Source organism: Triplophysa rosa, linkage group LG14 (assembly GCF_024868665.1).
Source record: "Triplophysa rosa linkage group LG14, Trosa_1v2, whole genome shotgun sequence".
Taxonomy (NCBI): Eukaryota; Metazoa; Chordata; class Actinopteri; order Cypriniformes; family Nemacheilidae; genus Triplophysa; species Triplophysa rosa.
In genome coordinates this window covers 4,062,658-4,089,546 of record NC_079903.1, presented here as the reverse complement: position 1 = coordinate 4,089,546, position 26,889 = coordinate 4,062,658, and the positions used below count along the sequence as shown (strand labels likewise).

The 26,889-nt window shown below is 40.9% G+C and overlaps 2 protein-coding genes and 2 non-coding genes across 4 annotated transcripts; all 4 read left to right on the top strand.

Moving 5' to 3' along the window:
- Nucleotides 1-28: 28 nt before the first annotated feature.
- On the top strand, nt 29-18,525 carry numa1 (nuclear mitotic apparatus protein 1). Its single transcript, XM_057351702.1, is given in 24 exon segments — nt 29-91; nt 534-583; nt 875-960; nt 1,055-1,134; nt 1,735-1,820; nt 2,273-2,338; nt 2,847-2,937; nt 3,023-3,170; nt 3,449-3,585; nt 3,673-3,784; nt 6,805-6,922; nt 7,014-7,154; nt 7,268-7,381; nt 8,241-10,961; nt 11,033-13,054; nt 13,207-13,416; nt 13,591-13,754; nt 13,846-14,125; nt 14,260-14,452; nt 14,556-14,692; nt 16,839-17,183; nt 17,305-17,391; nt 17,540-17,773; nt 18,262-18,525. Coding segments are annotated over 23 exon segments (7,638 nt in total). The 5' UTR covers nt 29-91; nt 534-541; the 3' UTR covers nt 18,286-18,525.
- LOC130565358 (small Cajal body-specific RNA 14) lies at nt 1,529-1,657 on the top strand. The gene has a single exon (XR_008964356.1). It is a non-coding gene; the product is annotated as a small Cajal body-specific RNA 14 (non-coding RNA).
- Nucleotides 18,526-19,663: 1,138 nt separating the features above from the next.
- On the top strand, nt 19,664-26,772 carry LOC130564999 (nuclear mitotic apparatus protein 1-like). The gene is made up of 15 exons (XM_057351505.1): nt 19,664-19,723; nt 19,790-19,875; nt 19,968-20,047; nt 20,492-20,577; nt 21,182-21,253; nt 21,387-21,477; nt 22,787-22,919; nt 23,161-23,297; nt 23,415-23,526; nt 23,805-23,922; nt 24,008-24,148; nt 24,272-24,385; nt 24,503-25,432; nt 25,504-25,628; nt 26,664-26,772. The coding sequence occupies exons 1-15, from the start codon at nt 19,682-19,684 to the stop codon at nt 26,668-26,670; spliced, it is 2,274 nt and encodes a 757-aa protein (XP_057207488.1). The 5' UTR covers nt 19,664-19,681; the 3' UTR covers nt 26,671-26,772.
- LOC130565359 (small Cajal body-specific RNA 14) lies at nt 20,293-20,421 on the top strand. The gene has a single exon (XR_008964357.1). It is a non-coding gene; the product is annotated as a small Cajal body-specific RNA 14 (non-coding RNA).
- Nucleotides 26,773-26,889: the final 117 nt, after the last annotated feature.

Below are 26,889 nucleotides of genomic sequence, written 5' to 3'. Positions count from 1 at the left end.
CACGTACAGTAGGCGTTGTGAGTTTGAATTTGAAAACGTTTCGGCGAGAGATTTGATGTGGATCTCAGTTTTGTTTCACCCTGAGCTCACGGTAAAAACATCATTTTTATTAATATATTTAGCTTTATTGGCAAATATATAAGACAGTTAGATTTTGCCGCTGTGTCATGTTGAATATAGGAAAGTTAACTTGGATGGTAACGCATGCGACGTAAACAAAGAATACAAAATTAACTTGCTAACAGTTATACGTTTAGTTATAACTACACGAACACTTGGGCATTGTTGTATATGTTTGTCTGTAATCTAGATTTGTGAAGCAGATCTTTATATGTTTCTAAACATTTTGTCCTATGTGCATGTCCAAAGCATAATGTCATTAAAACGAACCATTAAATCAAAAGTCATACGAAGTTACATATTGTAGAAATGTTCACCCTGAACTGCATGTGGGTGTTTTTAATGCATCTTCAGTTGTATGCGGTTTCTCCATTGTTGTTTATGATTTAATATGATTTTGAAATGTGTTTTAGAGTCCGCCATGAAGTTAAATAGGTTGACGGCGGAGGCGCTTTTAACATGGGTAAGTTTTTGTTTTTCAACGTAACGTTGTTTCACACCCATTTAAAAACACCAAACCAGAAGTGTGTTAAGTTACACTGTATATCATACAGCATTATCAGTCACACTGTTTTATTGTTTTCCTTTATTAAGACTTAACAAAAAAATTACATGAGACTCCTTAAACTGCTTGGTTATGTAAAGAAAGTAAACAACTTTACTTTTTTAGATAAGTAAACAACATTGTGAAACTGATGGTGTCTCCTCTGTAACGTTTTAAGAGATGTAATGAGTGACTCTTGTCTTCTGACAGATGAACGGTGTGTTTCCAAATGGACCCGTCACACAGTTCATCCATATTAGGGATGGGCACCTGCTCATGAGAATCTGCTGTAAATTGTAAGTTTGATTTGACGTTGAATTTTGATGATTCGATACTTAATGATAAAAAAATGTTTCAATGACATACACTTCTGTTTCTTATTTCATGTAGACAAGGGAAAGAGGAATGTGAGAAACTGATGTCATTACCCGTTGATAATAAAGTCGAACTCATCTTCAGCATTTTGCACAGTAAGTTTAAAATCTATGCTTGTGTGTTTACTCTGTGTCTATGTACTGCATCTGTGGGGTTATGTTATGTCAATATTAAGATCCTCAGTTAAAAAAATCAAATGACATTAGCTTAATAATTAACCCGCTGGGCTGTTTACATTCAGGGAATGTTCTGACTTCAATTCAGGTCATGCTCTAAGTCTTTGAAAACGAGAATGAATCTGTTGCAGACCTATACATTACGATACATCTTTTGTGTCTTTTTCAAAATGCCGCAAATGTTGTTGATAAACCTTTACTTGTATTGAACAGAGATGCTGCTTGGCAACTGAATCTTATGTCGTGTATGTCTATGGTATTGAACCCAGAATGTTTAATTAAGGTTTGGTCTTAGTCAGAGTACTGTAAATGTGTGGTTTGTCCAAATGTGGTTGCTGAGCCGAGCAGTGCAGTAGTCCTGGACGCCACACAGAGTGATGCTGGTTCCTGCCGACAGGGCCTGTCGAGTGTTTGGGTTCTCTGTGCAAGGGTTCCACACAAATATTTACAAACAACGGTTTTGCTTTAAGCTGATAAAACTCTGCTTATTTGACCTTAATGGCTGTCCATCATCTGCAGATGACTTTAACTTCAGCAGAACACAAGGTTCCCTCATCTCACAGAAAGTGAGTCAAGGAATTGATCTGGAGCTTCAGCTCGCCAAGGTGTGTGTTTGGGTCTTGTTTTACTTGAGTAATTTACATAAATATTTCATTTAACGTTAAAGGAATAGTTCACCCAAAATGAAAATGTTGCTCACCCTCCAGTTTTTACAAACCTGTATACATTGGTTTGTATTCCTGAACACAAATAAAAATATTTTAATGAAAGTTTGTAACTAAGCCGTTTTGGGTCACCATTGACTCCCATAGTAGTCCTTTCTCCTACTATGAAAAAAAAGACTACTATGCGAGCCATTTGGGTCACCATTGGAGTCAATGGTGACCCAAATGGCTCCCATAGTAGTCTTTTCTCCTACTATGGGAGTCAATGGTGACCCAAATGGCTTAGCAAATTATGACAAAATTCCTTTAACTTTTCCCGTAATGGTGTGCATGTAAAATGTAGTGTGTATTTGTGTTTTTTGTATTCATGTGTGCTTAATTTTTGTGCACAGGTTGCACTTCTGCTTTGTTACTGCAGTTTTAAACACAAGCTCATGAATGTGAGCACAAGTACAGAGGTTAGTCTATACTCATGACTAGGGATGTAACAATATCGAAATCTCATTGTACGGTAATACCTCGGTATGGCACTGTATTTATTGCAATATTTTGCATGTCAAATGATGACTTGGAAACGTGCCATAAACATCCTCTTTTCTTTATCCTCTACTCATAACTGTTCTTTAGAGGTATGAGTTATAGTATGAGATGGGTCAAATGACCTAAAAATCCCTTTAATAAAATAAAATAATTGCACCAAGGTGGACCTTGCCAGAGGTAATATCTATTATTTTTTCTAACATTCTCTATGTTAGGCCCGAAAGACCTATCGTTTCATACTGTCATGTGACTACAACAATATTGAGACATTTTTGCTATTGCGAAAACACGATATCGATAATATTGTTACATCCCTTCTCATGACCACATTCACTTACTACAGATGAAGCTCCAAACATTTAGTGTTACTACAACCGATTGCTTGAAACTCTGATATATTGATGGTTCTCTCTCTTATTCATTCAGTCCGTGATTGCGTCCATGTTTCGTTTTGTAAAAGACAATGCGGATGGTCTGTCTTTAGACGAAGGCTTAGATCAGTTTCTGACCCAAGACTGTAAGTAGCCACATTAAACACTGTGAAATGTTTTTATATGTAATCTGCTGGATGTTTGTGTATGAATCTTTCTTTCTCTATGTAGTTGTAATGAATTTCTCCAGCTTCAGCTCTGACAGCGGAGCCAGTTCATCATTCTACACCGATGAAGAGTCACCGCTCTTCAGCCGCTTTCATCGTCATCCCATAGTTCAGTTTCAAGAGCTCTGCACTGTGGCCTCCAGTTCAGATGGGTGGGTGTTCTTTCTGCTCATATATCACAGTGTCATTACAGAAATGCATTCATTTCAGTCAGCCACGATATTTGATTTCAGGTTACGTGTTAAAAGGATGGGAGCTAATTCTTCAGTTTTAGTTTTTTTATGTTTTGATTTCAGTAAAAAAATAAATATAGCTTTTTGTGGTGTTTGATGAAACTAAAGTTTGATCATGGGGCAATATTCTCTTTTTGTACCAAGTTAGAATATGATATGACCAAATAATGCTCGTACATCTACTGTATGATCTCCAGCTCTCCAGTGCAGGACATGATGAGCACGCCGCATTTCCAGTTAAAGCGCCTCCGGAAAGAACTGGCACATGAAGGGGACATCAGAGACGAACTGGAGAAAGAACTGGCCAATCAGATCAGCATCATCTCAGAGAAAGGTATGTGAGACACACCAGCTTTTGTTGTTCTGTTTGGAGTCAGTGATGTTATTTCTGATGTGTGTTTGTTCTGTGTGTGGCACACAGAGGGTTTGATCTCTCAGCTGCAGCACAGGGTCGAGCGTCTGCTGCGGGAACAGGGAGAGCTGGAGAAAGACCATAAAGCCGCTCTGCTGGAGCTGCAGGAGAAGAACGAGAGGTGAGGAATGATAAAACTAAGATTTAGAATAAAAATAAAACCTAAAAAGTTGTTCTGAAGTGAGGGTACATCAGAATCAGAATCAGAAGAGCTTTATTGCCAAGTGTTTGAAAGAGTTTGTGTGCTGGGTGTGTGGAGTCAATGATGATTTTTCTTGCCCTGTTTTTCACTCTGGAATCGTACAGGTCCTGAAGTGTGGGCAGAGGAGCACCAATAATTTTCTCAGCACTACGAACTGTCCGTTGTAGTTTTCGTAGGTCTGATTTGTTGGCCGAGCCATACCAAACAGTAATTGAAGTGCACAGAACAGATTCGATGACCACTGAGTAGAACTGGGTCAGTAGCTCCTGTGGTAGGTTGAACTTCCTCAATTGACGGAGGAAGTATAACCTCTGCTGGGCCTTCTTTACAATGGAGTCTATGTGGGACTCCCACTTCAGGTCCTGAGAGATGGTGGAGCCCAGGAACCTGAATGACTCCACAGTATCCACAGTGCTGTCCAGGATGGTGAGGGGAGGAAGTGATGGAGGGTTCCTTCTGAAATCCACTATCATCTCCACTGTCTTGAATGCATTCAGCTCTAGGTTGTTTTGACTACACCAGGCAGCCAGCTGAGCAACCTCCTTTCTGTAGGCAGATTCATCACCATCTTGAATAAGGCCAATGACTGTGGTGTCATCTGCAAACTTCAGGAGTTTGACAGAAGGGTCTGTAGAGGTGCATTCGTTTGTGTAGAGTGAATATAGCAGTGGAGAAAGAACACATCCTTGAGGAGCTCCGGTGCTGATGGTACATGTGCTGGATTTAAATTTTCCCAACCTCACTAGCTGCTGCCTGTTCGACAGGAAGTTAATAATCCACTGACAGGTAGAGGTTGGCACAGAGAGCTGGGTAAGCTTGGGCAGGAGGAGGTCTGGGATTATGGTGTTGAAGGCCGAGCTGAAGTCTACAAACAGGATCCTGACGTAAGTCCCTGGTCTGTCTAGGTGTTGTAGGATGTAATGCAGTCCCATGTTTACTGCATCGTCCACAGACCTGTTTGCTCGGTAAGCAAACTGGAGGGGATCAAGAAGTGGTCTGGTGATGTCCTTCAGGTGGGCCAGTACAAGTCTCTCAAATGACTTCATGACCACAGATGTTAAAGCAACAGGCCTGTAGTCATTAAGTCCAGATATTTTGGGTTTCTTCTGTACAGGGATGATGGTGGAGCGTTTGAAGCATGAAGGGACTTCACACTGCTCCAAAGATCTGTTAAAAATATTAGTGAAGATGGGCGACAGCTGCTCCGCACAGACTTTCAGGCAGGAGGGTGAGACATTGTCTGGGCCTGGTGCTTTTCTGATCTTTTGTTTGCGGAAAAGCTGGCAAACATCCTCTTCGCAGATCTTAAGTGCAGGTTGAATGTCAAGAGGAGGTGTTAATGGTATAGCAGAGATAGGGTCAGGGCGGGTGTGAAGGGTGAGACTCTGCATTTCAAAACGACAATAGAAGTCGTTCAGGTCGTCAGCCAGTCGTTGATTACCCATAGACTGAGGGGATGATGGCTTGTAGTTGGTAATGTCTTTCAGGCCTTTCCACACTGATGCAGGGTCGTTGGCTGAAAACTGGTTCTTCAGCTTTTCAGAGTAGCTTCTCTTAGCTGCTCTTATCTCCTTTGTCAGTGTGTTTTTGGCCTGATTATACAAGACTTTGTCCCCACTTCTGTAAGCATCTTCTTTGGCCTGACGAAGCTGTCTCAGTTTCATTGTAAACCATGGTTTGTCATTGTTGTATGTTAAGCGAGTCCTGGTGGGAATACACATGTCCTCACAGAAGCTGATGTAGGATGTCACTGTGTCAGTTAACTCATCCAGATCAGTGGCTGCAGCTTCAAAGACACTCCAATCCGTGCAGTCGAAACAGGCTTGTAAGGCCCGCTCTGTTTCGCTGCTCCATCTCTTTGCTGTTCTTGCTACAGGCTTGGCAGATTTAAGCTTCTGTCTGTAGGTCGGAAGAAGATGAACCAGGCAATGATCAGAGAGACCCAGAGCTGCTCTGGGAACAGAGTGGTATGCATCCCGTATTGTGGTGTAACAGTGATCCAGAATGTTGCTGTCTCTGGTGGGGCATGTGATATGCTGCCTGTATTTTGGCAGCTCACGGGAGAGGTTTGCTCTGTTAAAGTCCCCAATAATAATAATAAGAGAATCCGGGTGTTGCTGCTCCGTGTCAGTGATGTAATCCGCCAGCTGTTGCAGCGCCGCGCTCGCACAAGCATGTGGAGGAATGTAAACATTCACGAGAATAAATGAGGAAAACTCGCGTGGCGAATAAAAAGGTTTGCAGTTGATAGAGAACGCTTCTAAGTACGAAAAGCACATCTTCTTCAGTGTTGTTATATCTCTGCACCAACCTTCGTTTATATAAAAACATAATCCACCACCACGTGTCTTCCCTGTTGACTCGGCAATGCGATCCGCTCTGAACAGCTGAAAACCCGGCAGATGTAACGCGCTGTCCGGTATGGTGTCATTGAGCCATGTTTCTATGAAACACAGCGCAGCGGAGTTGGAAAAATCTTTGTTTGTCCTGGTGAGTAAGAGTATTTCGTCCGTTTTGTTGGTAAGGGAGCGGACATTCGCCAGGTGTATACTCGGCAGCGGGGTCCTAAATCCGCGTCGTCGGAGTCTGACGAGCGCACCCGCTCGCTTTCCCCGCTTGCGTCTTTTAGAGCGTTTGTACAGAGCTGCTGCTCCTCCGAGTAAAATGTCCAGTAAGACGTCTGAATTTTCAAAATTAGGGAAAAGATTGATAGAAGGGCATTGCTTAATGTTAAGCAATTCGTCCCTGGTAAAAGTGATTAAAGAAGAGTAGCTTAAAACAGGAAAAACAAACAAAAAAGACATAAGTACTAGAGCACTCCAAACCGAGGCAGCCATCCGCGGCGCCATCTTGAATAGAATATTCAAGATGGTTCAAAATATTCAAAATATACTCAATATTATACATTGAGTATAATTAATGTCTGATTTGTTTTACAGTCTCCTTCGGAGAGTACATGAGGTTCTAAAGCTATGCCAGGACCTCAAAACCGACAACTCTCAGAAAGAGAAAAAGATTGATGAGCTGACGGAAGAGAACGGGACTCTTGCTGCTCAGGTCAGATTCTGTCTTTTCTTACTGTGTTCTCCCGTGTCATTACAAACAGTTTGATCAGATTGAGTTAATCATCTGTCTTTGCTTCCATCAGGTACGAAACGTCTTTGCTCAGCTTGCGAGAACCGAGGAGGAGGTTGCTAAACTCAAGCTGGCCCACGAATCATCTCAGGATGAGTGGAGGATCAGAAGAGAGTTTCTGGAGAAAGAGTTGAATGAGGCCGTCACACACCGGGTGAATCATTTGAATTCTTTCGGAAAGCAATTCTCGCTGTGAATGCAGTAAGATTTTTCTGTAATTTTGCGTTGTGCTTTTTTGTCTCAATTCCTTCTTTTCTGTATGTACAGGAGTGCCTGAGTGAGCAAGTTCAGATCTTGCAAGGAAAGATTTCTGTTCTGGAGGATGAACTCATAAAAGCTCAATCTCAGGAGAGGGGAGAGGTTCTTGGTCCTATCATGGAGGTGAGATGTTCAAAATCATAGTTAATAATTTGTATTTTTCTGAATAAATGTGTGCTGGTACGCAATAATACAGTTTATTGTAATAATTAATCTGCACAATATTGTTACTGTGGCCAATTCAAGATGCAGTGAATAGTTCTTGATAACATACATTTCTCTAAAATCACAAGTTAATCACAAGTTATCAGCAAGTTAAAATTAAGAAAGCTCTAACCAGAGTTATTATAGGTTTTACCTGTATAATAGTTTTATGTATATTTTGCATATTTTTTATGTTGCTGTCCAAGATACATTTATTATAGTTTTAGATTTTTATTATTATTATTATTATTTTTTTGGTTAATAATTTTAGTAACTTAACGTAAACTTATGTTGGTTTATTCCTGAGGCAACATTTCTAATTTTTATTTATTTAAATTTTTTTAAATAATATTTAATATTTAGGCCAATATTTTATTTATGTTTTAGTAGCTCTAATTTTAGAAAATTTCCCTTGCTCCAACACAACATTTGCTTAAGAAGAGTAAGTGTAAACAAAAACAATGATAATATATATATATATATATCTTATATTTTTCTAATTTCTAATGCAAATTAAAAATGAAAGGCTACATGGTACCTGTTGTATATGAAAGTCTTGGTATTGATAGCAGTATATAATATATATATATATACAGTATCATCATTTAATATGTATGTAATTGCATTCACCATTAGATCAGATATATTGTATATTATGTCAAGGTTTTATCTTAGAATTTAAAATTGTCATTAAGTTGTCATAAATTACAACCATAAATTTCTGTATGTATACTGTTTTCTAGAATCTTGACTAATATTCATAAATCTTTTTTCTTAGTGGGAGAAGCTTAAACAGGAGTTGGCAGATCTGACACTTAAACTTGCTGAACTTCAGGACACGATTTCTCATCTTGAGAAAGAGAAGGCTGAGGTCGAGGCCTTGCTGGCTAAGGAGAGAGGCTTATTTGAAAAGGAAACCCAAAGACTTCAGACCATGGTATTTGATCTGGAGCAATCCATCAGCAGCATCCGTAGGGAAAGAGAAACACTGCAACATGCCTTACAGACCCAGAAAGAGATGCTCACTGCAAAGATTGAGGCTCTGGAAAGAGATGTTTCTCGGCTGCAACAAGTGGAAGTTCAGCTGACAGCTGAGATCAAAATCTCTGCAGATCTCCGCCAACAGAGAGAGGAGCTGGAGGGGAGGGTAGCCTTGCTCGATCAGATGGTTAACGCTCTACATGCTGAAATCCAGGGCTTGGAAATGGAAAGAGCATCGCAGCAGGATTCTCTTAATGCCCTCATGGTCGACCTGCAAACTGCCAAAGCAACCCTGCAAGAATATGAGGTGAAGTTGGAAGACCATCAGAATTTGGTAAAGGAGAACGTTTTATTGAAAAAGGAAGCATGTACAATGCGACAGGAGATTGATGAGCATCTGCAGGCTATAAAAAATCTTCAAGGGCAAATCAGTTTCCTCCAACAGGAGAAAACGGAGGAAGAGAACAAAGTGAGTCAGGCCGTATCCCAAATTGAGAGCCTCCAAACTCAAATCACACAACTGTCAGAACAAATATCACAGAAAGATGAAAAAATAAAAAATCTGAGCAATGAGTATGACTCTTTAGATAACGAGCTGAAGCTTGTGAGGGAACAAAATGTTGAAATCAATGAAATGATCAAATCCATTTGTAAAGACCACGAGGACACCATTAAGAAACTTCAGCAGGAGCTTTGCTGTGCCGCTTCGACTGCTTCAAAGAAACAGGAGGAAATGTTGACGCTGTCAGCTGATGTAACATGTCTAAAAGAGCAGATCTGTCACTACAATGAAAACAAACTGCAGAAACAACAGGAGTTTTCTGTTTTAGAGGCTGAACACAAAGTGATGAAGAAAAACCTGACATCTCTTCAAAATCAGTTAGTGGAAGCGACCGCTACGACTGCACAGAAAGAATCCGAGCTCACCTCTCTTCATAAGGAGCTTTGCCATCAAGAAATCCTGAGAAAAACAGCTCAGGAGCTCAAGACGGCCAGGTGTGAGGAATACAACAAGACTGTGAGTGAACTTCAGGCCAAAATTCAAGAGGTGTCCTCACTTGCATCAGAAAGGGAAGCTTGCGTGAGTTCTCTTCAGGATGAGATAAAGGATCTTCAGTTGAGAGCAAAACAGTCTGAATATGGTCTTCGCACAGAGCTGGAAGAAAAGATTAATAACCTACAAAATAAACTGGATGCTGCCAAATGTTGTGTTGCAGATAAAGAACATCAGCTGGAGTCTTTGGAAGAGAAGCTGAAGGAGATGGAACAGCTTTGCCAACAAAAGGAGAACAATGTTCTTGAGACACGTCAAGCAAAGGAAGACCTGGAGAAGAGGATTGTTGAGCTTTACGTTGAGAAAAATCAACTAATTGAGTGCCAACAAAATTTAGACCTCTTGAAAAAAGAAAAGGACCAATTTTCTGCTGAGGTGACATCTCTCAAAGAAGAATTATGCCATGCCCTAGAAAAGGAACAAGAAAAACAAAAAGATGTGTCTGTGTTGGAGGCTAACCACAATGCTTTGAAGGAAAACTTGGCTGCTCTTCAAAACAAGTTGGTGGAGGTGACGGCTACAGCTTCGCAGAAGGAGTCTGAGCTTCTCTTGCTTCAGCAGGAGCTTTGCCAACAAGTGAATCTCAGAAAAAGCGCTCAGGAGCTTGAGACTGCCAAGTGTGAAGAATTTGAGAGAAAGGTGAGCGAACTTCAAGCCAAGATTCAAGAGGTTACCGATCTTGCCACTGAGAGAGAAGCTCAAATAAGTTTGCTTCAAAATGAGATAAAGGATCAACAAGCGAGAGCCAAACAAATTGAAGATGATCTCCACAAAAAGCTGGAAGAGACTGTTTGTTCCCTACAAGGAGAGCTTAATGCTGCTAATTATGTTGCTGCGGATAAAGAATATCAGCTGGAGTCTTTGGAAGAGAAGCTGAGGGAGATGGAAAGGCTTTGCCAACAAAAGGAGAACAATGTTCTTGAGACACGTCAAGCAAAGGAAGACCTGGAGAAGAGGATTGTTGAGCTTTACGTTGAGAAAAATCAACTAATTGAGTGCCAACAAAATTTAGACCTCTTGAAAAAAGAAAATGACCAATTTTCTGCTGATGTGACATCTCTCAAAGAAGAATTATGCCATGCCCTAGAAAAGGAACAATATAAACAAATAGATGTGTCTGTGTTGTAGGCTAACCACATTGCTTTGAAGGAAAACTTGGCTGCTCTTCAAAACAAGTTGGTGGAGGTGACGGCTACAGTTTTGCAGAAGGATTCTTAGCTTCTCTTGCTTCAGCAGGAGCTTTGCCAACAAGTGAATTTCAGAAAAAGCTCTCAGGAGCTTGAGACTGCCAAGTGTGAAGAATTTGAGAGAAAGGTGAGTGAACTTCAAGCCGAGATTCAAGAGGTTACTGCTCTTGCCACTGAGAGAGAAGCTCAAGTAAGTTCACTTCAAAATGAGATAAAGGGTCAACAGTTGAGGGCCAAACAAATTGAAGATGATCTTCAGAAGAAGCTGGAAGAGACTGTNCCCTAGAAAAGGAACAACAGAAACAAACAGAGGTGTCTGAGTTGAAGGCTAACCACAGTGCTTTGAAGGAAAACTTGGCTGCTCTTCAAAACAAGTTGGTGGAGGTGACGGCTACAGTTTTGCAGAAGGATTCTCAGCTTCTCTTGCTTCAGCAGGAGCTTTGCCAACAAGAGAATTTCAGAAAAAGCACTCAGGAGCTTGAGACTGCCAAGTGTGAAGAATTTGAGAGAAAGGTGAGTGAACTTCAAGCCGAGATTCAAGAGGTTACTGCTCTTGCCACTGAGAGAGAAGCTCAAGTAAGTTCACTTCAAAATGAGATAAAGGGTCAACAGTTGAGGGCCAAACAAATTGAAGATGATCTTCAGAAGAAGCTGGAAGAGACTGTCAGCTCCCTACACGGAGAAATAAAAGCTGTCACTGCAGATAAAGAACATCAACTGGAGTCTTTGGAGCTGAAGCTGAAGGAGATGGAACGGCTTTGCCAAGAAAAGGAGAAAGCTGGTCTTGAGACGCATCAGGCAAAGGTGGCCCTTGAAAAAAGACTTGAAGAGCTTCTTGTTGAGAAACAACAGCTGAACGATTGCCATCAGAATTTAGACATCTTGAAGAAGGAACGAGACCTCTTATCAACTGAATTAACATCCCTCAAAGAAGAAGTCCAGAGTTACCAGGAGAACAAAGTTCAGAAACAACACGAGCGATGTCTTGTAGAAGCTGAATGCAACACGTTAAAGGGGAATATGGCCACTCTTAAGATGCAGTTGGTGGAGGTGACAACTACATCCGCACAGAAGGATTCTGAGCTCCTCTCACTGAAAAATGAGCTGCACCAACAAGAGAGCCTTAGAAAAGATGCTGAGGGGTGTGAGGCGGATAAATGTGAAAAGTTTGAGAGGAAGGTGAGTGAACTTCAGGCTCACATCCTTGAGGTGTCCACTCTTGCATCTGAAAGGGAAGCTTCTGTGAGTTCTCTTCAAGAGAAGATGGCTGATCATCAACTGAGGGCCAAACAGTCTGAAGATGATCTCCGCAGAGAGCAGGAGGAGAAAATTGGAAACCTACAGACACAACTGGATGTGGCCGGTCATCATGCTGCAGATAAAAATCTGAAGCTGAGGGAGATGGAGCAATTGTGTCAACAAAAGGAGAAAGATGCTCTTGAGACGCATCGGGAAAATGAAGACCTGAAGAAGAGGGTTGATGAGCTTCTTGAAGAGAAACAACAATATAATGAGTGCATGCAGAATTTAGATGCATTGAGAAAAGAAAAAGACCATGTGTCAGATGAAGTAACATCTCTTAAAGAACAAGTCTGCCATTACCAGGAGAATCAGGTGAGAGCACAACAATTAATGTCTGATTTGGAGGCTAAACACAACGTGTTTAAAGAAAACTTGGCTGCTCTAAACAACCAGTTGGTTGAGGTGACGACTACAGCTTCACAGAAAGAATCTGAGCTCCTTCGCCAACACAAGAACCTTAAAGAACTTTCTCAAGAACTTCAGGATAAAGTACTAGAGGTCTCCACTCTTGCTTCTGAGAGGGAAGCTCAAATAGGTTCACTTCAAGATGAGGTAAAGAATCAACATTTAAAAGCCAAACAGTCTGAGGATGATCTCCGCAAGGAGATGGAGGACAAGATTGAAATCCTACAGAGCCGATTAGAAACTGCCAGTTGTGGCGCTGCAGAGAAAGAATGTGTCCTGGAGTCTTTGGGTCACAAGCTGAGAGAAATGGAAGTGCTGTGTGAACAAAAGGAGAAAGATGTCCTTGAGATAGACAAGGCAAAGGTGGAACTGGAGAGAAGGATTGTTGAGCTTCAAGTTGACAAACAACGACAGGATGGTCAGCAGCAGAATTTGGAGATGCTGATGAAGGAAAGGGGGCACTTGTCTTCTCTAAGCCAGTCTCTCCAGAGAGAATGTGATGCATCACAGAGGATTAGAGCTGAGCTGGAGGTGAAGGTTGAAGAGCAAAGTGGCTCCATCTCGGCTCTTAAGAAGACGGCTCGACAGTGGGAGGAACAGAACCAGGAACTCCTGGAACAACTGAAGATGAAGTCGGAAGCAGTTGAACACTACAAAGCACAGGTATGGATTGATTTTCTGTTATGCATTTTGGTTTTCTCTTGCATTCTTATTAGAAAAACCTATTTTGATGCTTTTGTTTAAAGGGATGCAAAAATGTTAAATGGTAATTTGGTATCCATACTCGGTGTCTGTCATTTGGTTTTTTTCTTCAGGTGGAGAAAGCAAAAAATCACTACAACGGTAAAAAACAGCTGCTGGTGGAGGCTCAGGAGATGAACCATAATCTTGAGAACTCCCTGGAGGCCAGCAAGAGAGAAGTCAAAGCTCTGGAGACTGAATTGACGCTGGCTCGCATGCAAGTAGACCAGGTGAAGGCGAAAGAGAAGAGCCTGACGACCAAAGTGAACAGCTTGGAAGCTCAGGTTTGTTTGTGGATGTTTCAAGGAATGGTTCATCTAAAAAAACAAAAATGTCCTCATGTTTAACTTGTACTGGTCTAAGAGCTCCATATGATGTTATGTAAAACAGACTTTAGAGTTCTTTAGAGTTTTCATTACTATTGCATAGTCTCATGTTTTGATCTTTGTTTACTTCAGGTGGACTTTGCTAACAGGCAGCTGCGAGAGCAAAAAAATCTGAGCGATAATATCAAAGAGGTGAGACACAGAGAAACTCTGTACACACGAGTCCCAGAGACACGCCATGACACCAGCACAGACAGCTTGGAGCTGGAACTCAACGATTCTCTCAATCCTAACGGGTAACTGGACAAACCTAATCTACCACTACCCTGTAGAGTTTTCTTCCAGGTGAAGCTCATGCCATGTTTTCTTTTCCCCTGACTTTTGCAGTCATTCGGCAATGCCGAGTGAGTCCAGCACTCCGTTGGTCCGTAGCTCAGAGCGTTTGGCTGCTAAACGCCATGCGTTGGGGGCGGAATCCCTCGAGACTCTCTATTTCACACCAATGAGTCAACAAGGCAAGAAGATAAAAAGCAACGATGCCATTGAACACAAACTGGAGTCAAGCATCACTTCATTCGGTGATCTCGTGGTCGACTCTGCCAAGAAACTCACGGCCTCGGCCCGCAGGCGGCGTACTACACAGGTTATCAACATCACCCTGGCTAAGGTAAGGAGTCGGGACTGATGTTTTTCTACACAATGATATTTGGTGAATTGGTCATCCATGTTCAAACAGATGTTATTAGTGTGTATAACGGAGGTAAATGAGGTAATAAAATACTTTTGTTTTATTTTGTTTAGAAGGCATTGGGTGAAGGCGAGGAGTCGTTTTCTAGTCTGCACTCTGCCCAATCTCATCCCAACTTGGCGGTACAACACTCACGGCCTTTCTCATTGGACTTCTCAGAAGATGGTGCTTTATCGAAAACAGACAAACTTCAAAGTTTGCCAGGATATCGCAGAAGTGCCGTGCACACCGCTGGCCCAACAAGAGGTACAATTTGGCACCAGATTAGTTGGTCATACGACCTCATTGGCGTTACATCATGTGAATTTGTTACAACACATTTTCACTTTTGTGTATTTGTGTTGTGTAGCCACCAGTACGTTCTGCATCGGAGCAGAGAATGAACCCGAGCACGCTGCCGATGACTGGATGCGCATCGCTGAACTGCAGGCGAGGAATAAAACTTGTCTGCCTCATCTGAAGAGCAGCTACCCGCTGGAGTCCAGGGTATGAAGAGTTAGCTGACACATACACTATTGCCAAAAGTTTTCGGTCGCCACCTCCTAATAAACAGGTTTGACTATATTCATTTCCGTGGGTACCAATCTTAATGTTACAGCATATAATGATATTCTATGGAATTGTGTGCTTCTAATTTTACTTTCTAAATGTTCGGCTGGGTTTAAGACTTGGATTTAAGCAGACCAGTCAAGTTCTGTCACACTGACTGAATCAGTCATTTCTTTCTGAACCTTGCCCTATACACAGGGGCATTGTCATGTTGGAAAAGAAATGGGCCCTTCTCAAACTGTTGCTACAAAATTAGAAGCACACAATTCTATAGAATATCATTATATGCTGTTACATTAAGATTGGTACCCACGGAAATGAATAAAGTAGTCAAACCTGTTTATTAGGAGGGGGCGACCTAAAACTTTTGGCAATATACACTGCGTTCCAAATTATTATGCAAATTGGATTTAAGTGTCGTAAACATTTAATTTTATATTGTTCAATTAAACTTATGGATGGTATTGTTTCTCAGTGCTCTTTGGATCACTGAAATCAATCTCAGACACCTGTGATAAGTAGTTTGCCAGGTGAGCCCAATTAAAGGAAAACTACTTAAGAAGGATGTTCCACATTATTAAGCAGGCCACAGGTTTCAAGCAATATAGGAAAGAAAAAGGATCTGTCTGCTGCCGAAAAGCGTCAAATAGTGCAATGTCTTGGACAAGGTATGAAAACATTAGATATTTCACGAAAACTTAAGCGAGATCATCGTACTGTGAAGAGATGTGTGGCTGATTCAGAGCACAGAAGGGTTCGTGCAGATAAAGGCAGAATGAGGAAGGTTTCTTCCAGACAAATTCATCGGATTAAGAGAGCAGCTGCAAAAATGCCATTGCAAAGCAGCAAACAGGTATTTGAAGCTGCTGGTGCCTCGGGAGTCCCGAAAACCTCAATGTGTAGGATCCTCCAGATGCTTGCAGTTGTGCATAAACCTACTATTCGGCCACCCCTAACCAATGCTCACAAGCAGAAACAGTTGCAGTGGGCCCACACATACATGAAGACTAATTTTCAAACAGTCTTGTTTACTGATGAGTGCCGTGCAACCCTGGATGGTCCAGATGGATGGAGTAGTGGATGGTTGGTGGATGGCCACCATGTCCCAACAAGGCTGCGACGTCAGCAAGGAGGTGGCGGAGTCATGTTTTGGGCTGGAATCATGGGGAGACAGCTGGTGGGCCCCTTTAGGGTCCCTGAAGGTGTGAAAATGAACTCTGCAAGGTATGTAGAGTTTCTGACTGAGCACTTTCTTCCATGGTACAAAAAGAAGAACCATGCCTTCCGTAGCAAAATCATCTTCATGCATGACAATGCACCATCTCATGCTGCAAAGAATACCTCTGTGTCATTGGCTGCTATGGGCATAAAAGGAGAGAAACTCATGGTGTGGCCACCATCCTCCCCTGACCTCAACCCTATTGAGAACCTTTGGAGCATCCTCAAGCGAAAGATCTATGATGGTGGGAGGCAGTTAGCATCAAAACAGCAGCTCTGGGAGGCTATTCTGACATCCTGCAAAGAAATTCAATCAGAAACTATCCAAAAACTCACAAGTTCAATGGATGCAATAATTGTGAAGGTGATATCAAAGAAGGGGTCCTATGTTAACATGTAACTTGCCCTGTTAGGATGTTTTTGATTGAAATAGCTTTTGATTTCAGTAAATATGACCTCCTAATGCTGCAAATTCAACAAATGACCATTTTCAGTTTTTTACAACCTAGGAAATGTTTTCAAACTCTGTTGTGCATAATAATTTGGAACAGTGCATTTTGAGTTTTTCATTTTTTAAATAAATACTGTTGTCAGTGGGAGGTTTGTTCAATAAAATTCCAAATGTACCCTAACTGTTGATTACTTGAAAATTATACTGACTGTCATTTGCATCGACAAATTAGGAAAACCAGAGAAAGATATCATTTGCATAATAATTTGGAACGCAGTGTAGTGTACACACATCTCTGTTTTCCTTGCCTCTTTCTGTATGAATCACTTAAACTCTGAAGTTCCTATGTTTCCTCCAGGGCCTTTTGTAGATGCTGAAATTCAAATGAAACCTTACTTCATTCTCCCTCTGTAGCCCAGTGTAGGACTTCCTTCATTCACCATAACAGATGATGACCTGCGCATGGGTGACCCGGACGAGACGATTCGACGTGCGTCCATGATTCCCGACCAGATTCTGGAATCCCTGAACTCCCGCCGCTTCTCTCTGGCGGTTGGAACAAGCTCAAATCAGAGCCTCGCACAATCCCAGCCTCAACGCGCCACCATGTTACCAGGTCAGATCAGATCCAGCGCTGCCGCTCACCGGGCCGCGCAGCTCACGAAAACCAACACGCAAGTGCGTGCATCACAGAATACCCGCAGCCCATTGGCTCCCAAACGCCAGGGATCCCAACTGCAGGGACCTGATACACCTGAGGTACATGATTTCTTGAGTCATGTTAAAATAGCGTATATTAAAAGCAGTTTTGTTTGTTCATGTTGATTTGGTGGCAGTATTACGGTTTTCTTTGGATTCACCGATAAATTTGTTTCCACAGGCAAAGAAGTTGGCAAGCTGCTTTCCACGACCAATGACACCTAAAGGCCGGCACACCAACAGTCAAAACAGACCTCCAAACTCTCCGGTATGTCATCTTTCATTTCAGGTTTACTGCTGGGTTAGTCTATAGCACGTTAAAGCACTTAAATGTATGTTTCATACTAAAGATGTTTGAGAAATGATGCTTTTGGAAATAAGCATAATGTACATTTCTGTCACCTCTTTATCTCTAGGCTGAGCGAAGACAATCTCTCATGTTCTCCGTGGTAAATACTCCGAAGAATAACAGTCGTGGTGACAGCAGGCTGCAGAGAGGCCTCAACAAGCTGCGTAACAGCGCCCGCAAATCTCCTGCCATGGCCAGTCGGGCCCTGCGCTCCGCTGCCAGCACTGTTAACGGCAAATCTCCTCTTGACTCGAGAAAATCACCTCGCAACAAGTCTCCCAAATCCTCCAATGCCAAAAAGGTACAAAAGCATTCTAGTATAAAAAAGTCTGATGAGAGCAGTTAGTCTTTTCAGATATGAAGATATCGTACGGCAGAATGATTAGGATCAGAAATTGCAGGTGTATATAAAGTATTTGCTTTGTGTGTTTACAGTGAACTTCTGCTATGACAGATTTATACTGGAGTATTTAACTGTATGTATCTGTTGTTTAATGGAGTAATGTTATCTCTGGGTGTCTCTGATCTGTCTTCTGGGCTCAGTTCACTCGTCACCTGTTTCAGGTTCACTGGAGGCTTGTGGTTGTGAGTTCTGTATATGTTTGTTGGAGGGAATTGCACTGATGTGGGGTTGGTTCTTGCTGGGTCTCCTTTGATCTCACCTGCCGATGATGTCCGTGTGCAAAGTTCCTTATGGATCATCTCATGTTTGTGTCTAGATCGTACAGAATGTGGAAGTAACAGAGATATGTTTTTTACTGAAAAATCTTCCTTTTTCTTTCCCCACAGATCAAATTCAGGATAAAGGTTTAAATGGAAGATTCCACCCAAAATCTGTCTTCTTGCATCAGAGTTTTGAAGCAAACTATGCACGTTCCTTTTTGGTTTCTGTACTTTTTTAATATATATTTTTTTCTTTTTGGTATGCAGTCACTTTATTGACTGTTGCCCTGTTTGTTTCATGTAATTGGTTCTGTTTGTATTATATTTAAATGTATTTCTTGTTTTCTGAAAATAAAGTCTTATGTCAGATGTGCTGATGAGCTTCTCAGCTATTGCTAAATAAAAGCAATTTAAAATGAATATAGACTTTTTTCTTGTAGAAATATAAAAAAAATGTATCATAGTGTAATATGCAGAGACGTGTGCATGCGCGAGCGCGCCTTGATCATTTGTGCCCAATTACTACTCCTGACTACTCTGGGTGATGCTGTCAAAGCTTAATATTTGCACTTTTATCAAAATGACGTGTTGTGGGTTCTGCCCATGTGTCTCAGCAGATATATGCGTTTAAAACGTCTCTTTCAGGAGTATTATATATTAGGAACGTCTCCACAGAAATAATTGCCAAATAAGTAAAATCGATTCATGACAAACTTGAGCTAATTTTATTATAATTGAAATCTGTTGTGAAATGTAAACAGACATTAGGCCTATTGTGTGTTTTATCTAGAAAAGGTGTCGCTCCCTGTTCACTTGAATGTGTTTAAAGGAGAATCATGCCTGCTCCAATATGGCGTCGTCGTTGACCTATGGTAGCCACTGGTCAAAGCGCTAATTGCGGCGCCTATGATTTAATTGGCTACAAAGCTACGCTAAAATGAGTCTATTGGCTGCTTAATTTACGCAGCCAATGAGAAGCGATAACAGGAACTTGCGTCATCAAATATAAAAGACTGTTAAACGATCTGACAGACCGTTTAACTTGTGTGGTAAGTGTTAATACTGTCATGAGAAAAGTAATGGGGATTCCAGAACGCATGCATAAACGATTCATAAAAATCTCATCTTTACGTTTGCATGTTCAAATAATTAATTACTATACTATGGCATGATTTTAAAGTCCTGCTTACGTTGTAAACAAAACTTTTATAAGCGTTTTTAATCCACATATCCCATCCTTTATAATTATTTGTGTCATACAGATTGTTTAAGAGACTGAATAACTCTTTGTTAGAGCTTTATGCAGCAAATGACATCTCGCCTGTCTATGTTAACCTGTTATGTGAACATATAAACCTGTTCATCCACACACGTAAATGCTCTTCATTACTGTATGCTGTTATATTTCATTTGTTTATTTAGTGCAGCTTTACTGTATTTTAGTTCTTGTATTAAACATTTTTATCTGTTTTGCAACATTAGCATCAAACAAGAACATGCATATTGCAACCTGTGTGATAATGCAGTTTTGTTTTCAGTGCGAGTTATGGAGTTGAGTAAAGGAAAGGAAGCAGCACTGTTGTCCTGGGTAAGTCACGTCTCTTTTAAGCCATCACCCCATAATGTTTCATATAACCAGTGTTTATTTTGACAGATAAACAGCGTTTGTCCAGTGGAGCCTATTGCAAAAATTATTCATGTGAAAGATGGACATCAACTCCGGAGGTTTACCTACAAAGTGTGAGCTGGGATTAAAACTCAAAGACCTCAGACATGTGTTATATTGTTTGCGATGGTTTTGTGTATTGCGTTTGTGTTTGTGTTATCTGTAGACAGGGGAAAGTGCCCTGTGAAACCATGTTTGTGCCACCGTTTTCTGAGACGATGGAAATCATCATCAACATACTGCAGGGTGAGTTTACAGTCACACACATCCAGTTAAAAAAACAGTTAAAATTCAACAATATTCTTTAAAAAAATCACCTATTTGTTACACTCAAGGAAAAGTCATACTGGCTTGCTGTGAGTGTAATGGTGGCTCAGTGGTTAAAGAGGCTGGGCTGCTGACACGAAGGTTGCATGTTCGATCCCAGGTGTTCATGAAAATCCATTAAAATGTGGATTACAGACAGGCATTAAAAACATTGAAAGCAAACTGTGGTTTGTCCAAATGTGGCTGCTGAGCTGAGCGGTGCTCTAGTCCTGGACGCCACACAAAGTGATGCTGGTTCCTACCGACAGGGCCTGTAAAGTGCTTGTGTACTCTGTGCGATGGTTCCACACATTCATTTAAGAAACAACAATTTTGCTTTCAGATCGTAAACCTCTGCTTACCTTGAATATAATCTCTCTGCAGATGACTTTTATTTCAGCAGAAGACAAAGTTCCCTCATCTCACAGAAGATCAGTCAAGAAATTGACCTGGAGCTTCAGCTCGCCAAGGTATGTGCTTTTGACATTATTACTGAAAAAGAGGCCGGTCACAGCTGATATACAATGTGTAAGGTTCTATAGCAAGGTTTGTTTTTGTCTGGATGTATACATGTAGGCAGTATCGAAATCATTTAAACACTAAACTATTTTAAAGGGAAAGTTCACCCAAACATGAAAATTCTGTCATCATTTACAAACCTACACCAAACATACAAATCTGTATAAATGTCTTTGTTCTGATGAACACAGAGAAAGATATTTGGAAGAATGCTTCTAACCAAACAGAGCTTGCCCCCCATTGACTACCATAGACTACCAAAAAACAATGGTAGTCAAAAGTGCCCCAGAACTGTTTGCTGTCCTACATTATTCAAAATGTCTTCTTTTGTGTTCAACAGGACAAAAAAATGATAAAGTAACTTTTCCTACTATGGTAGTCAATGGGGGGCAAGATCTGTTTGGTTATAAGCATTCTTCCAAATATCTTTCTCTGTGTTCATTAGAACAAAGACATTTATACAGATTTGGAACAACTCAAAGGTGAGTAAATTTCATTTTTGAGTGAAGTAGTATCCCTTTAATGTGTATTTATACTTTGTGTGTATGTGCACAGGTGCTTCTTGTGCTCTGTTATTGTGGTTTTAAAGAAAACAACTTTGTTCCTGACTTAGATGTGAAGTCCGAGGTAAGGAATCCGTCTGTGATGAATGACTTGCTTTCTGTGGCTCTGTGACACTTTGTTTGGTGACAAACTCTCTCTCTCTCTCTCTCTCGCTCTCTCTCTCTCTCTCTCTCTCTCTCTCTCTCTCTCATCTCAGCTGATGATGGCATCCATGTTTCGGTTTGTTAAAGACGATGTAGATGGTCTGTCTTTAGATGAAGGCCTAGATAAGTTTCTGACCAAAGACTGTAAGTTGTTAACGCTGTGTGGATTTTTCATGATTTTCAATGCCTTTGACAATTTAAAGGGGTCAAATGGCACGGCTAAAACGAATATTATCGTTTGTTTTAGATGTAATGTAATATGTATACACGATTTAAGGTTCAAAAACGCTGTATCTCCTCTTTGCCCCGCCTCTCTGAAACGCGTGGATTTCTTACAAAGCTCATCGCTCTGAAAAGCGAGGTGTGCTATGATTGGCCAGTTAACCAGTTTGTAGTGATTGGTCGAATACTGCAAGCGTTGATGGAAATGTTACACCTCTTACCATATTTGGAACATTATGTTCCCAAACAATTGTACTGACAGGTGATAAAATGTCATGGGTACTTCCTTATATCATTTCGAGCCCAAATCTGATACGGAAAATGAAGATGATCATGCCGATACATCAACTTTGAGCGCGACTTGAGCAGGATGTAAAGGATTGTTAAAGTTTTATTAAAAAAAATATTATGTTAAATAGTTAAAAACTATAGCTAACTGTTTTACCTTTTATAGGTAAATAAACAAACAACCATATACATCATACAGAGTTTGTTTGAGATAGAAACAAGCATTAGTTTTTAGTTGTCTCATCTTTTGGCAGGGCAAACAAAGAGTCTTTCTTTTCGCAACGAAACACACAGCATCTCCGCGACATGGCTGCGACAGTAATGATACAATGATTTACAGGTACGCCCACTTTACTTGCATTTAGATTTGGGTGGTCTTAGTCAAGTCATGTTACGAAGTGACGTACATTCGCCAGGGTGTGGTTACACGAGGCGTTTCAGGCAGGTCTGGGTGAGCATTCGCTTTTAGATAGAATGCATCTTTTGTTCCGACACTTTCATTTTTGCAATTTTACGTGTCTAATACATGCATGGGCAACTTATAACACACCAAAGACACAGAAAAACATGTATTCGTGCCACATGACCCCTTTAATAAATACTCCATGTAATACTTTAATGAATACATCCCTGTTTCTACTATATACTACCCTGTACAATGTCTCTTATATGTTATTATCCCCCATTTTCTGTAAAATAGTCTTTATTTTATATATGCACAATTTAGAATGTTTTAGACTGTAAATCGTATTATATTGTATTGTCATTGTGTTGAATGTCTGTACTAGAAGCTTCCAACACCAAAGAAAATTCCTTGTGTGTGCAAGCACACTTGGCAATAAAGCTCTTCTGATTCTGATTCTGATTCTGATGTTTCAAGAGTGAAGCGTATGATATTAGTTATGAATGAATGTTATTTTTATCTGCATCTCTCTGTCTGTAGCTGTTTTAAATTTATCCTCCAGCAGCGAGAGCAGTATCGACTCGCCATTTTTCACCGGTGATGAGTCTTGGTTCTTCGGCCCTCACAGGGTGCAGTATCAGAGGCTGTTGACAGTGGCCTGCACCTCGGTCAGGTGGGTTCCTGGTCTGATGGTAAACCTCGCTTACTGTGCGTAAGATAATCTTTCATTTAACACTGATGCATGGTGTCCACTGCAGTTATCAGATGTTTAGATCTTAGCCAGTGTGGTTTCTTTTAGACCAGCCATGAGCCTCTGCCAGGTAGACGCTTCAGCAGTAGTGTCTTCTGAAATATACCCAGTCTCTTCTGAATGATAAATGACTAAATCATGCTCATACATGCATGATCTCCAGCTCTCCGGTGCAGGACACAACGAGCACGCCGCACTTCCAGTTGGAAAGGCTCCGGAAAGAACTGGCACGTGTGGGCGACGTGAGGGACGAACTGGAGAAAGAACTGGCCAATCAGATCAGCATCATCTCAGAGAAAGGTACCTCAGACATGCCCACCCGTCCATTGCACTCATGTAGAGTATATGCTTTTTGTCATCAATTTTATAAAAACCACTGGGAGATTTTATTCAACCAATTGAATGTTGAATCTTCAGAGGGTGTCATCTCTCAGCTGCATCACAGGCTGAATTGTCTGCTGTGGAAAACGGGAGAAATAGAGACGGACCATAATGCCAGAGTGCTAGAACTCCAGGAAAAGAATGACAGGTGAGACAGGAAATTCATCATCAGGGACCTCAAAGGGATAGTTCACCCCAAAATTCTGTCATCATTTATTGTAACCAAACAGTCCTGGGGCAGAATCCCACATTCTTCAAAATATTTCTTTTTTTGTGTGAGTGTTAAACAGAACAAATACATTTGCACAGCTTTGAAACTATCCCTTTAAGTTTGAATTACAATAGTATAATTTAAAGAATTATTTTCATCTTGTGGTTAAATCAAATGAAAACTAGATTTGTGTATAACTTAAATGCTCTTTACAGTCTTGTCCAAAGAGTGCATGAGGTTGTAAAACAATGTCAAGATTTTAAAACCAGCAGCTCTCAGAAAGGGAAGAAGATTGATGAGCTGACGGAGGAGAATGTGACTCTTGTTTCTCAGGTGAGATTTAGTTCTCTCCTTCTGTTGTCCTGCTTAAAAGTTTGTTTAGATTCAGTCGACTCTCATCTGTGTCTGGTCCCATCAGGTGCGAAATTCTTTCGCTCAGCTGGCGAGAGCCGAGGAGGAGATTGCTAAACTCACACTGGCTCATGAAATGTCACAGTCTGTATGGAAGGACAAGAGAGAGTTTTTAGAGAAAGAGTTGAGTGAGGCCTTCACACACAAGGTGAATCATTTTAAAACTTGTGTAAAGCCACGTGATAAAATCTGTAACTTAAGTCACTTTAGATAAAAGCATTTACTAAATCTGTTTATGTAAATGTTTCTTTCTCATGTCATCTATGTTCAGGAGGTCCTGAGTGAACACGTTCAGATTCTTCAGGGAAAGATCTCAGTCCTGGAGGATGAACTTCAGAAAGCTCAATCTCAGGAGAGCGGAGAGGTTCTGGGACCCAGTTTGGAGGTGAGATGTTCTTTTCTGTTCCTAAATAACATTTTGTTCTAGAAACTCTTGAAAACTAGTTCTTGAAACTATTCTAAAAAATATGAATTTTTAATATGCAAAATTGTTTGTTGTCAGGCATTGACCAAAATCGAGAGCCTCCAAACCCAAATTCTGGAACTGACAGAGCAAATATCCACAAAGGATAATGAAAAGACACATCTGAAAAAAGAGTGTGACTCTTTAGACCATGAGCTGAAGCTTGTCAGGGAACAAAACATTAAAATAAACAATACACTCAAAATCGTTCGTAAAGACCATGAGGACACTATGAAGAAACTGCAGCAGGATCTTTGCTGTGCCGCTGTGACTGCATCAAAGAAACAAGAGGAAGTGTTGGTGCTGTCAGCTGAAGTAACACGTCTGAAAGACTACAATGAAAACAAACTCCAGAAGCAACAGGAGTTTTCTGTTTTAGAGGCCGAACACAAAGTGATGAAGAAAAACATGACGTCTCTTCAAAACCGGTTAACTAAAGCTACGACTGCGCAGAAAGAACCTGAACTCACCTCGCTTCAACAGCAGCTTTGCCATCAAGAAACCCTGAGAAAAACCGCTCAGGATTTCGAGACAGTCAAGTGTGAAGAGTTTAAACGCAAGGTGAGTGAACTTCAGGCCAAAATCCTGGAGGTCTCCTCTCTTGCCTCAGAGAGAGAAGCTCGTGTTAGTTCTCTTCAGGATGAGATGAAGAGTCAAGAGAGGCTTCGAGACAAACTCAAGTTGAAGGTGGAGAAACAAAGTGACTCCATCCTTGCTCTTAAAATTATCGCCAGAAAATGGGAGCAGCAGTGTAAAGAGCTTCTGGAGAAGCTGAAGATGATGTCGGAGAGATTGCAACAGTACAGCGATAACAAACACCAGCTGACGGAGGCTCAGGAGATGAACAAGTTTCTTGAGAACTCCCTAGAAGCCAGCAGACGAGAAATCAAAGCTCTGGAGACCGAACTGACGCTGGCTCGCATGGAACGAGACCAGGAGAAAGCCAAAGTCAAACACTTGGAGACGGAAGTTAGTTTACAGCTAATGATTGTATATCTTGTAGTTTTCTTCCTAGTTTCATGTGTAACTGTGTGTTTCAGTTGAACTTTTCTTACGGGCGTCTGAGAGAGAAGATGATGAGTGATGACATTTACCTCCTCAGAGTCCCAGAGACATGGCAAGACACCAGCGCTGACAGCTCAGAGTCCGAGTTCAATGCTGACAGGTAACTTCACAAGTCAACAGATACCTCCGTGTTTTGCAGTGATTTTCAGTCTTATTTCTTGATCAGCCGTTGGGCAGCGTCTGGTGAGGACAGGACCCCGCAGGTACATTGTTCTGAGCAATGAATCAGTCAGTTTAACATGACAGTGACTGGGGTGGAGCATGCTGGGATACACACAACTGTTGTCTCCTCTGCACTTGGCATGTTAACAGGTTGATTTTACATTCACTGGGATCTTTGTTGGGATTCTAAGCTCTTTTGATGTAGAGACGTGCTATCTTTTCTTTCGGCCACCCATAACACCTTGTTCTGCGTTCCTTCCCTTAAAAATAGTTTTTTGTCCAAGTGTGCTAATAGTATAAAAACGATTAAATTAAGTATTAAGGCAATTTAATGTATACAGTGTACAGTACAGTACAGTTTGTACTTTTCATTAAGTTCACTTGTAAGTGAGAAACATTGGTAAACTAGTTGTGTACTCATGGATCACTACCGTTACACTTTAAGTACATTTAAAGTATACTTTTATAAACTAAAAAGTGTGCCAATTTAGTTGAAATAGTACACTTACAAGTATGCTACTAGTACACTCATATTAGTATACGTCTTACATAAAGTATAGTTGAAATATACTTGAACTTCACTGAAGTATATTTAATAAAATGAACTTATTTCTTGTAAGAATTACCTCTTTTGTGTAGGTAACAGGTGGAGGTTTTAAAGCGTTTATTTATAATAGCCATAATTGTTGTTTAAAAGACACCAGGAAGTGTTGAAGCGGAGGAATCATTTTTAAACCTGCACCCTGCCCGATATCAGCACAACCCAGCGGCCCAACGTTATAAAAGCGTCTCCGCAAACATCTTCAAGAAAAATGATGTCACAGCAACTTCATCTAAAACAAATGAACATCAAGGTCTGGATATAGCAGAAATGCAGACCGTTCAAATCTCATTGCCTTTAGTTTTTTCTGTGTAGCACATTACTGAACATACATGCATCTTTATAAATTGATATCTAGTATCTGTCTGACAGAGAATGAACTTGAAGACACTGCTGATGACTGGATGCGCATCGCTGAACTGCAGGCGAGGAACAAAGCTTGTCTGCCTCATCTGAAGAGCAGCTACCCGCTGGAGTCCAGGGTATGACATGCTACAGTACATCTATTGATGGGGGACGTTGAAGGAAGAACCTCTACAGCTTGTGATGTTTCTGAGCCATGGGTTCAACGTGTGTACTGAAAAAAAAATTAGAGACA